Source organism: Gavialis gangeticus, unplaced genomic scaffold (genome assembly GCF_001723915.1).
Source record: "Gavialis gangeticus isolate Ggan-Ray unplaced genomic scaffold, GavGan_comp1, whole genome shotgun sequence".
Taxonomy (NCBI): domain Eukaryota; kingdom Metazoa; phylum Chordata; order Crocodylia; family Gavialidae; genus Gavialis; species Gavialis gangeticus.
The window spans coordinates 9,016,660-9,028,554 of record NW_017729015.1 but is presented as its reverse complement, the minus strand read 5'-3'; the positions used below and the strand labels follow the sequence as shown (position 1 = coordinate 9,028,554).

Genomic DNA, 11,895 nt, shown 5'->3' with positions numbered 1-11,895 from the left:
AAAAAAAAAAAAAAAAAGTGAAGCATTTTTGGTTCAAATATTCCAAAAAGTTCAACCTGCATAGACACGGAGGCTGGAAAATTTCTCTTATAGAGATCAAAGTTTTGGGAAGTTCTCAGCAATTGTAAATGGGATTTTGGAAATGGAAATGCTCAAGCAACCCTCGCTCTAGCTATCATTAGCATTTCAGCCATTGTACTTTGGAATTGCCCTGATGCAGGAGAGTTGGGGATTACTTGACATTGCGCTGTTTTAACCGTGTCAGAAACACAGTGGTCCTCAAATCTGTTAGACTCAAGGCTACACCCCACCCTCAGAAAAAGGTTTTTCACTCATTTTTTTTACTACAGAAAAGATAATAAAGCAATTCTTCTACTGCAAAGAACTCAGACAGGTGACAACGGGTCAGAATGTTTTTGACACTGAATTCCTATTTGAAATCTCTGGGTTTATCTTGTGAATCGTGTGTGTTGCACAAATGACAGTGCTAATATTGGGTGTTTTCCCACAGCAACCTTAAAAGAATCTCATAGCACCCCAGGGTGCCAGCCAGATTGAGAATTGCTGGAACAACATATGCTATTTTTTTTAATTTGCAAGAGTTTGGCTGATTAGTTTGACATGCAAAAGCTAGTGTTATCTCCTCTTTGATCAATTTTATTTCCTTTGATCTATTTAATTTTCCTCCTACCCTACTTATTAAATATGTGATTGTGTCCCTAGGGGTGATTGTGTCCCAATGAGCATGCATGTGCAGGGGCTTGCATTTCCTGCGGGACAAATAGCAGTGGCACATATTTGTACCACTGCTATTTGTCCCTGGGCATGCCCCTGCACACATGCTCCAGCGTGCAGTAAGTTGACCTGGGTGGCATTGGGGAGGTGCTGGCCCCAGCAGCCTTACCTGGAGTCCTGGGGACCTCCTGGGGGAGCAGCAGTGTCAAGCTGACCGCTCAGAGCCTGGCCAGCAGCTAGAGTGTGGTTCTGGCTGGCCAGGCTTTATTTATGGCAGTGCACACTGCTGCCATGTGCACCACACTGCTTTTTTAGTGGTGATTTTTTTTTTACACCAGGATCTCCCGGTGTTAAAAAACCCCCAAAGCCTCTGTGTGCAAGCCAGCAGCATGGTGAAATGGGTTTGAGGTACTGCAAACTGTATGTGCACACTCATCGGGATTGACCCTGGATGTCTTTACATGGCCTTCCCAGTTATAATTACATGAGCCGATGTCCAGATGTTGACTACTGACAGATGTACTTGAAGTTTGCCATTTTCTTCTAACTGCTGGCTTGATTGCAGGACATAAATAAGCATAGCACCACTGGAAGAAGATCTAGTGGGAGTCTCTATTACTTGCAGAATTGACCTCAGGTTTGAATGTCTGCCACAAAGTACAGGCTAGAAGTAGAAATCCCTGGGGGGGATTCTGTAGCCTCTGTAATGCAAAAGGTTGGACCAGATGTTCACATTGATCCTAAAAATGGATAAGTTAAAGATGTTCACATTGATCTTAAAAATGGATAAGTTAAATGTTCTTGAAAAAACTCCTAGTGACTTCAATAAGGTCAGAATTTCAGCTGATGAATCTGTGAGCACCTGTTTGAAGGTATGGGCCATAATACCATTGACTCACCTAGTCATAACTATCTCTATGGTGCCTCCCATTCTGTAATCTTGAGAGATAAGCCAGCAAAAGCAGTGAAGGAACAAGGGGGTGGCAGAGAGAGTGGTGGGAGAGGAAGATGAGATCAGCTACTGGATCTGGGACAGAAAGAAGAAGGGAGAGCTTGGGAGGCTGAAGAAAAGAAGGTCACAGGTGCCCACACGAGAGAGAATGGAGGTGTTTTCAGCAAGGACAAGAAAAGGAAAGGGAGGTTGTTAAAAATATCCAAGGCAGAACCGTCAAGATTGGACACCAACCTGGGCAAGAAGGGAAGTGAAAGGTGAGAATTGCTACTTGTTAACATCCCCTGTGTGCCCCGTGCTCCACAAATCCCTGTGAGAGAGCTCCTCCACCGGGTAGCTTAGACAACAGGGCAGATGCAGAAACCATCTGTGCCAGCGGGGCATTCACAGTCTAGGGTATTCTGTGTGGCAGAGTGCAAATGCCTTGTCACCTGGAGGTGATGTGTGGAGACAGGACTCATGAATGGAGCAGAGCTCCATGGAGCTTGTAAATGAGAAGCCCTAACTCAATTTGCTTTGTTGCTTTAATTGGATCAGAGCAAGAAAATGAAGCCATTATAGAGAAGTGAAAGGGCATGACTGGCTAATTGGAATCTAACGGCGTAAGAAAATCCCTGTCTAGAGCGCTCTTTAGGGGGAACCTTTTAAGAAAACCAACTGATCTTAGTTTAGCAGCAGGGACCAAGAGGGTTTGAGTTGAAAGGAATAACAGGAGCGTTCAAACAATCTTGGGATGGCCATTTTACATCGAAAATGGGTGGTCTTCTTTTAGGTGGAAAAAGCGAAGACTTTGAAGCTCCTGAGTGCAGAAAGTTGCAAGTTAAGATACATTTTCCTTACTCCGGCTAGAATAGAAATGTTTGCAATCCTGAAAGCTTTGTGTTCCTCTCAAGAACTAGGTGGAATGAGCTTAGGAGAGCCTGAATGAGACCCTTAAAAGAGCACTGTGCAGCCCATACACTGTCTAAGATGAAGGTGTTTTATCTATGAAGCAAGGGAGGGGGGTAGCAAACATAGCTGATTTCTTGGTAAGTCCTTTAAAGCAGGCCAGGGCTTGCCATGTTGGTAATCATTTACCTGAAGCCTTCACAGATCATTTTTTTGTTCAGGATCTGAAATTTGGAAAGAAGTTGCTGAGCAGAGCTAACAAAAACAGGGAATTTCTGTCCTGTGGAAAATACTGAGAATTTGAAATTTTGTTTTGTCCCAAATCCAGGTGAAAAGTTGAAATCTCCCAACTTCTTTCCTGAAATATTCAAAAAATATTTTGTTCTGACGTTGTCAGAATACTTTGATAAGCTCACAGCATTTATTTTGACAATTATTCATATATTATAAAAACGAAAAGAAAACATTTTGTCCTTTTCAGAAAAAAAGTTTGAATGCTTACACATAAAGGTGTTGGGAAAATCAGTACGGTCTTCTGAAACATTTTAATTTAATTGAATCAACATTTTCTGGTCCACTGGAAAAAATTTCTACCCATAGTTCTGCTGCACTTTGTATATACACAGGGGCACCAGCTGTAAACCAGGGTGAGTACGACTTTGACATCCCTGTTTTAGATGAATGCCGCAAAGAAAATGTACTGACTTCATGTTCATTTTCATGGAAGAAAATGGTCCTCTTATCTGGTTTAAAATATAAGGCTGTCTTGCTCTGTGGTGCACCACATAATAGGAAGGTCAGGCTTCTCTCTCTATTGGTGTTGGCTCTTTTTTGTTGTCTGCGATTTATAAAGTAGATCTGAAAGATATTTTTCAAGGGGTGGCAGACCAGGGAGTAGATTTTCTTAATATCTTTAACTGAAAAGTAGCTAGTGTTAATAATGATGTACCTCAGCTTTGCAGAACATCCCTTTAGATGTCTTCAACGTGGATTGGAAATGGCACAGCCCTTAAAAGAAGGGCTGGTACATTATTCTTTTAAAAGTGTGCTTTGCTCCTGTATGTTTATAATGTCTTCGAGTTTAATTAGGTGTCAACAAAAATCTGCAGAAAATGGAGGTTTTAAACAGGCAACAAGGGAACGTGATATTTTCAGTGGAGTGGTCTTTGATGTCACAACTCTGCTAGCTCTCTGCTCACCCAGAGATTCTTGTAGGAAAACAGAGAAGGTAAGAGTTGGATGCCTAATGTAAAAGAGAAGAAAAATCCTTCAAGGAAGAAATTGTGGGAGCAAGGAGGAAAGGAATGTGTCTCGGTGTTCTTCACAGATCGTAGAGAAGCCACCAGGGGTGCAAAATCAATTAAAAAATGTATTTTCCCATTCACAGTCACCTTTAAACGTGTGGGAAATTGATGACACGTCAAAGAAGGTTGCCTTTTTGTCTCAAAGGACAAAAGCCTTTGGCTCCTGTATCATATCAGAAATTCATCTTGCACGTCAGTGACTTGGGGCACTTTGAGGCACTGGCTGTATGTAACCTGGATGGTTGCAAAGAGGTGGTTTTTCTTAGCAGCTTGCCCAGTTGAAGATGAGGTTTCTCTGGTGGATATATATAGATTTAAGAAAAAATTTTTGTGTCCCAAGTCAAATCAGCCAAATCAATTCCAAATCTGTGTGAATCATTCAAGAACCATATGTGGCCCTGCTACCGGCAAGTATCCTCCACCCCAGCCTGGGGCTTCAGATGCTTCCAAACCCTTTGGCAGGCATCCTGTGTGCAGGCCCAAGCCCGGAGGCTGGTGGATATCAGTGTTTGGCTTTAGCTCAGCAAAGAGGAGATGCGTAACAGGGAGTCAGAAGGCTCCTGTTACTTAAGAGGAAATTGCAGCAGGGTTAGCTGACTCCTAGCTGGCATGAGAGCTACCTTGGGGGAGGCAAACAAAACGCTGCTGCCTTGCAAAGCGACGTGACCCAGGATACGGGGGAAGCCTGGTTGAACGGACAAGTAGCCATTGGTTACATTTGGACCCAGAGCAGATAGTTTGTGATGTTGTCAGAGGGTTTATACCCTTTTTTATAATTTATACTGGTGGTTTGGGATTGGGACTAGTAGGGGTGATATGGAGGTCCCAGCTGTTCCTGAGGGCACCAGAGTGTCTGGAGTCCTGCCAGGGGCTGGGGACTCAAGACACAGATGGGGCTTGAGCCTTATAGGGTGGCAGCCTAGAGCAGGACTGCAGCTGAGCACAACTCAAGCCCGACAGGGCCAGGGGCCATGGTTAAGATAGGGCTAGGGGCCCAGACAAAGCTGAAGCAGGCTTGTTGCCCAGAGCAGGGTGGAGACAGGGCCATGGGGCCAAAGGCTAAAGTAAGCCCCAACGAGGAAGCGATTGTGTGGTAACATCTGCAAGGCTTGGGCACAGCTGTAGGGGAGTTTCAGAGGCCGTGAATAGCCCTTAAGGTTGCAAGTACGCTGAGAGGCACAAGTGGGCCAAGAGGGCCCACCAGGCGTAAAGTATGTAAAAGATCAGCAGGGTCCATGCGGGACCTGCTGGCTGTCAGAAGAACTGAGGGCTCACACTAGGACCCTTAGGTCGCCTCCCTTTCTGGCATTCAGTAGTTACATCAAGGCATGGCAGGAGAGCAGGGCAAGTGTTGGGGGGCATCATGGCCAGCGCTGGAACCCAAACATTGCCACAGGCTGACGCTGACTTCCAGAAAGGCCTGAAAAGTACTGGGGAGAGCTCAGGCCATTCAAGAAGCCAGATTCTAGACCTTGTTCGCTGCCACCTTTTTAGATCCATCATTAAAAAATGGCTCGGTTAGGGCCTGCCAAGCGCTTCCATAGCAACAGCGGTTTTTAATGTGATCAGAATGAATCGCATACTGAGAACTTACTCCCATGAGACATCTCAGCAAGGGGCCTGTCACCTGGCCATCAGAGTTAGGGCAGGACCAAGCACCTCTGAACTGTGGGGTGCTTGGGATCTAAACGTGAACCCCTCCATACTGCCAGTGTATCTCAACTGTGTCGGGGGACCTAATCTCTGCAACAGAGAGCTTTATGTGATCTCCCTTCCTCCAAGGGTCTAGAAGGGCCAGAATAGCTCTGCACACAAGAAACATTCCTGAACTGTCAACCAGCTCCTTCATTAGCCTTCGTTATCCCGTTAGCCTCCAGTCTCTTTCCCCCCAGCACCAACTCAGTGCTGTAGCTGTCAGTAGCGTGGTCATTTTCATATGGTACTAGTGCCCTCTGCTGTGCTCGGAAATAACAGATCCTCTCATCAGCATGTGTACTTCGTTACACCATTCATTCAAAAGCATTTTACAGGCTTAGCCCTGACCTGGAGCTAGTAAATGCAGCTTGTCAGCAAGTGCAGCTTGCGCAGATCTGTATGGATAACTGGGCATGAGGAATTATACTGGTGCATTCTTGAATTGCCTAGCGGAGGGAGCCTCTCATGTCTGGAAGGGGACTGACTCGGGTCTGCAAGTGAAGCTGTTCCTATCCAGTCAGGTGGGTTAAGGCAGGGGTATGGTGGGTGCCTGGTGAACCTGGGGTCACCCTCAGCTCAATCCCTGCTCCTCATACAGGTACTCAAGGAAAGGACCGGCAATTGTCTGTTTGGGAGAGTCAGGCCTGGGGGAGGCCAGGCTGCACCCCAAGGGTCATACCTCCGGCTGAGGGAGGTTTCCGTCCCCTACTTTGCTGCTGCTAAAGTGCTTAGATTGTTTGTTGTAACATAGCCCCTTGATGAAGAGGCCTGGCTTTCCAGCTGCTCACATCTCCCTGTCCTCTCTCCCTGCAGCTAATGAGGGAGCAACCTGTGACCTGCTGGGGAAGATCTATCACAACGGCGAGAGCTTCCAGCCCACCTGCAAGCTGCAGTGCATCTGCATGGACGGCGCCATCGGCTGCATCCCCCTGTGCTCAGACGACTTGCGGCTCCCCTCCCCAGACTGCCCCAACCCCCACCGGGTGAAGCTTCTGAACAAGTGCTGCGAGGAGTGGATTTGCCAAGAGGGCAGCCAGGAGAACCGCTATGAAACAGCCCTGGCAGGTGAGTGACAGGCAGGTGGGAGCAGGACCAGGGCCAGAGCAGCTGATTTTGCTGCCAAGAGAGAGCAGTTAGCTGTGGACTAAAGAAGTGGGCTACAGCTGTGAGGTTCAGATCCACAGGCAAGGGGATTCACAAGTGCAGCTGTGTGACGGACCTGCTGCTGGGAGCAAATGATGCACCCAATCAGTTGTGCACAAGGGGTGAGCCCTCTTCAGTCCCTCAGCATCAGGGAGCAGCCATGGTTTCCCTGAACAGAGCAGGGGTCATGCAAGTGTCCAGCTCCACGAGCAGGCTTGGAGCAAATGCTGCACAGAAAAGAAGTTTGGGGCTGGAAGGCAGAGACGGTGAACCCAGCTGAGACTGGAGGGGGCCTGGGACTGCAGAAGTGAATCAGCTGCTCATCTCCTCTGCTGGAGCTGAGGATGTTGGCAAGGCCGAGCTTGTGCTGTGTGTAAAAAGTATCAGTCTTGAAAGCAGCCAGGATGACTGCTAAGGAGTGGGTAAAGACTGAGGCACTACCCAGGTCTCTCACATGGAGCAGAGCTGCCAGAAGTAGGGAAAGGAAACCAAGTATTGCCTGCCCTGTTAGTCTTCTTCCTGAAAGGCTGAGCAACCTAATGGGGTCTTGCAGAGTACCTCTCTGCTCCATCACTGGGGAGTGAGGCTGCACCAGCCTGTGAGTGACCCCGTAGAGGCCCCCAAAGAATGAGGCACCATGCAGTGATGTCCCTTGTGTCTGGTGATGTACCTTGTCTCGTCCCAGGGCTCTGAACCCTCTCTTTAGTCTCCTTTGACCTGGCTCAGTTTTTAGGGAGAATTCAGCGTACAAGCCTGACCTGAACAACCTCCAGGAGAACTGCCTGGTCCAGACAACCGAGTGGAGCGCCTGCTCCAGGACCTGTGGGATGGGCATCTCCAGCCGCGTCACCAATGACAACCCCCAGTGCCGCCTGGAGAAGGAAAGCCAGCTCTGCATGGTCCGGCCCTGCGACTTCCTTCTGGAGAAGAGCATCAAGGTACTAGCTGCAATGCTAGACAGCAACAGGGTGAGGCTGAACCCACTGCAGCTGGTGGTTTTTCCCTGCCCTTGACTCTGAGCAGCCTCTAGCCTCTGGCTAGCAAAGGCACAAGGGGTCCTCTGCCAGGACTACTAATGCCAAAGTAGTTGTGACACCTGTGTCAGGCCCTTTTAAGTAAGGCTCCTATCTCCAAGGGCTTGCAGGTGTCAGGGCCTACTTCAGGGAGCTGCCTGCTTGCTCCCTTACCTGCTGATCCCTGTACACTTATTGTACCTAAAATTCATGGGCAGATGTTGAACCCATCGACCCAAAAGGAGCACTCTTTGCAGGGCCCTAAAGCAAGCCCCATGTTTCATTCCTTCCAGCCTCAAACTCCACGGGGTGTTTGGGGCATGGAGCAATAGCAAATTAGTCACCCTCCATACTGCATCACATACAGGGGTCAGCCCTGTGAAGGGCAGAGCATCTTGTGCTCCCATTCACTTCGCTGGAAACTGAGGGTTTGGTCATGACAGAATCAGGTCCAGAGCTAAAGCTGTTCAAAAACTTGAGGTCAAGATCATTGAAAACTGGGGTTAGGTAAGGTGGAAATGATTTGTGGGAGGGCTCTGATTGCTTTGAAATGGCTTCTTTTGTTCCAGCTTATTGAAATGTTGGGAAAAGGTTGGATGTGTCTTTGTTCCAGTTGCTGGGGAACCTACCTTTTGTTTTAAATACATTTTCTTGCTTCCATTTTCTTCTTCTTTTCCTTTTCCCAAGAAAGGGAGACCCTCACAGCGCCCTTTTCTCACTAAAACAAAATAACATATTCTACACCTCCCCCCCCAAAAAATATCACTTTAAAATTACTCCTAGAAAACCCCAGAGCATCCCCCCACAGAGGCATGTCAATACTTCTCAGCTCCTCTGCCCATGTGTTCCTGTTCTGGGTGGTTAACCCTTTCCTTGCTGTTGCTCCCTTCCCAGAAAGGAAAGAAGTGTGTGCGGACCCCGAAGCACCGCCAGGCCATTCACTTGGAGTTCTCCGGCTGCACCAGCGTGCGCACCTACCGACCCAAGTTCTGCGGCAGCTGCACGGATGGCCGCTGCTGCACCCCGCACACCACCAGCACCGCAGAGGTGGATTTTAGGTGCCCGGAGGGGGACATCTTCCAGCGTAAGATGATGTTCATCAGGACATGCTCCTGCCACCATGACTGCCCCAGGGACAATGACATCTTCCTGGCCACCTACCACAGGAGGATGATAGGTGACCACGTCAGGGCAGAGAGGCAGTAGCCTCTTCCTCCCTGACCCCCAGGCCTAGGTGTCAAGAGTGTTCTCAAGTGTCCACAGTGCCTCCGCTGCTGAAGCCCAGGACTGTGCAGTCCCTTCTCACCCGTGGGGAGACCACAATGTAATTTGGGCCCAGTGGCAAGGACAACAAGGCAGGCAGCATGGAGGGGAGCAGTCCCCATGGGCTCTCTACTGGTACCATTCATCAGGCAAGGCTTGGGCAAGAGCATCTGGCACACTCCCATCATGGTGGGGATGCTGAGAGAACCAGGCTAGATGCAGAGATGGGCCTGAACTGGAGCCCTGATCCATGTTTCCCCAGCTTGTAAGGGGCTTTGGATCTGGATCTAAGCCACAAGGCTTGGCCCCACCTCCAGCTGGGAGCAAAATGAGTGTGGAGTTCCCCAAAGCCATGCTGCAGCCTTGCCACAACCCCAGAGCAGAGGGCAAAGGAGAGGCCCAGCAGCCTGATCTGTTGCCCAGCCATGCCAAGCAGCCTTCTCAATGGAGGAGGGAATCTGATACTGACCTTTTGCAATGCGTCTCTCTACATAGTTGTCTCCCTTGCCCAAAGAGGGGCTCCAGCCCTCCTGGCAATTCCTTCCAACTAACTGGGAACTACCATTGTTTGGCAAGGCTCATCCCCTTCCTAGAGCTCCCCCCATTGTGATTCCCCTGCGCCCCAGATTAACTGGACTGCAGGAATCCTGTAGATCTCTTGTGTCACCATGTTGCACGCAGGGGATACCACCCAGATGATAGCAAGGCTATCTAGCAGGTATGTGAAAGCCAACATTACAAGGGAAACAGTGGGTCCCATTGCAAGAACTTGCCATATGGCTTCCCTAGGGACAGCTGAGCCCTGTAAGAACCATCTCCAGAGAAGACAGGACTCAGCTGGGCTTACCCTGCTCTTTGTCAATGCTGGAAGGATAGTTCTAGGGCCCAGCTCCCATCCCAGGTATGGCAATACAGAGCAGAAGTATCCAAGGAGAGTAACATCAATGTAAAACTGGGGCTGGTTAGAGTAGAGTCAGCCTTCCAGCCTGTTGCACATCAACTAAGAGATCTGCCCCCTGTGTTTTGCAAGTCCTACACTCAGCCTGTACTGCCAAGAATGAGAATTGCCCACTTTTCTCCTCTGTTAAACGTCAGAGCTAGAACAGCTTGGGGACAGGGAACTGGATTCTCTAGTGGCCTGTGCATTAGCAACAGAGTTGAATTTCAGTAGCAGAGTCTTTTTATGACCAGCAGTGCATGAACCAGAAAAACCCAGCTCAGGTCAAATCCCCCAGGAGCCTGAGGCACTGGCAGGAAAACCCAGCCTTTCTTGTAAATGGAACAGATTTAACCTGGCATTACTGAGACAGTACTGCAGAAAGCGCTGCCTGGAGCATCCTGTGTTCTGCAGCCACAGAACTCACCTCCTGCCAGAGAACTGGGTTGTATTCACAGGGCTGTACAATGACTGGGCTGGTTCACAGGAGTGTCTCCTGCAAATCAAAGGAAATGATTCTTCTGCTCTGTTTGGCACTGGAGAGGCCTCACCTGCAGAACAGAGTCCAGTTCGGGGCCCCATAATTCAAGAAAAATGTGAGCAGATTGGAAAGAATCAAGTGGAAAGCAACAAAAATACTTAGGGGCTTTGGAAGCATGACTTGTGAAGAAAGGCTGAAAGAATTAGGGTTATTTAGTCTGGAGATTTTCAAAAGCAGGTTGGACAGACACTTGGCTGGGATAGTTAAGTCAGGCGTGATCCTGCCCTGAGCTTATGACGTCCCTTCCAGCCCTACTTTCCTGTGCTCCTATCACCTGTGTTCAGAATCGCAGCTTCCGTTGGAAATGTTTGTAATCCTTACGGCTGCAAACCATCTTCGGACCATGGCCCGCATGTAACCAGTGCAAGAGGCATCTAGATGAAAGTGCAGTCAGCCTGGAACAATAATTCAGAGAGGTGCGAACTGCCCCATTCATCTGAGAGGGCCTTTAACTGTAAAGACTCATGGTGATTTGACAGCTCAACATTACTGAGTATTCAACTTCAGCTCATTTTAGCAGAAGCATCCAGATAACAGCCCAGATGTTATGTGCCTTTTTCTGTCTCTGCTCTTCAATTAATCTGAGGCTGAGGCAGAATTCCCATCAGGACTGTGCAAAGCCAAAGGACTCTACTGCAGGTCCAGCCTGCGGTGAGGGACAGGTCCTGTGCTGCCCTCTGCAGCCATGTTTCAGAGCAGAGCTTCATTTCGTATAGCATCCTTGTCCAGGGAGGAAAGGCAGCTTGTCACTGGCTTCAAGGCATCGGCTCTGACCTGGCCACTGAAGTGCCAGTTGGGACTTGCCCTTTTCCCTCTGCCCCCAAACAGCTGCAGTAGCATTGTTCCCTTCAGACCCTTATGCAGCTTAGGCCTCTGTTGTTCACATTGAAATCTGAGCTGTAGACACTGCTAAAAAGAAGCCTTCGTCCAGCCTCTGTATCATTTTGCTGTCTCGCAGCTTCCTCTTAGGCCTTTCCAATCTGCCAGTCCCACCCAGCCTTTCTTGCTGTGCCCTGGTGTGTGCATCCCCCTGGCTGCGTGCAGAGCTCAGAGCCTAGTTGCACTTTACTGGATCACAGTAAAATTCTCTCTCTCTTTTTTTATATAACCTGCCTGGTCTCTTCTTTGATGCTCTGCTGCTAATCAGGTGTGCCACCTTGTGCAAGTCCCCTCCTTCTCTGAGCCTCTGTTTCTTCTCCCATCGTGGGAGAAGATGCCTTGCACAGGGACTACCTCATCTGCCCTGTCTCCCTGCCCCAGCATCTGTGCAGCACCAGTCCTGATCTGCATGGATGCTGATCCTCTAAGATGCTGCAAGCACAGTGCAGATGCAGTGAGGTGCCAGACAATGCCAGGGCTGCAATAGCATCCCATTAGACCAAAGTGCACTGTGATTGCTTCTGGCTACTGCCCTGGGGGGGGGG

General features: G+C 48.9%; 1 protein-coding gene across 1 annotated transcript in view; it reads left to right on the top strand.

The window, feature by feature from the left end:
• Positions 1-10,438, top strand: part of LOC109293994 (connective tissue growth factor-like) — a 21,483-nt gene extending 11,045 nt beyond the window's left edge. Inside the window, exons 3-5 of the mRNA XM_019512173.1 lie at positions 6,388-6,639; positions 7,444-7,655; positions 8,625-10,438. Coding sequence (XP_019367718.1) covers positions 6,388-6,639; positions 7,444-7,655; positions 8,625-8,936 — 776 coding nt within the window. The 3' untranslated portion in view covers positions 8,937-10,438. The remainder of the gene's footprint in view (positions 1-6,387; positions 6,640-7,443; positions 7,656-8,624) is intronic.
• Positions 10,439-11,895: the final 1,457 nt, after the last annotated feature.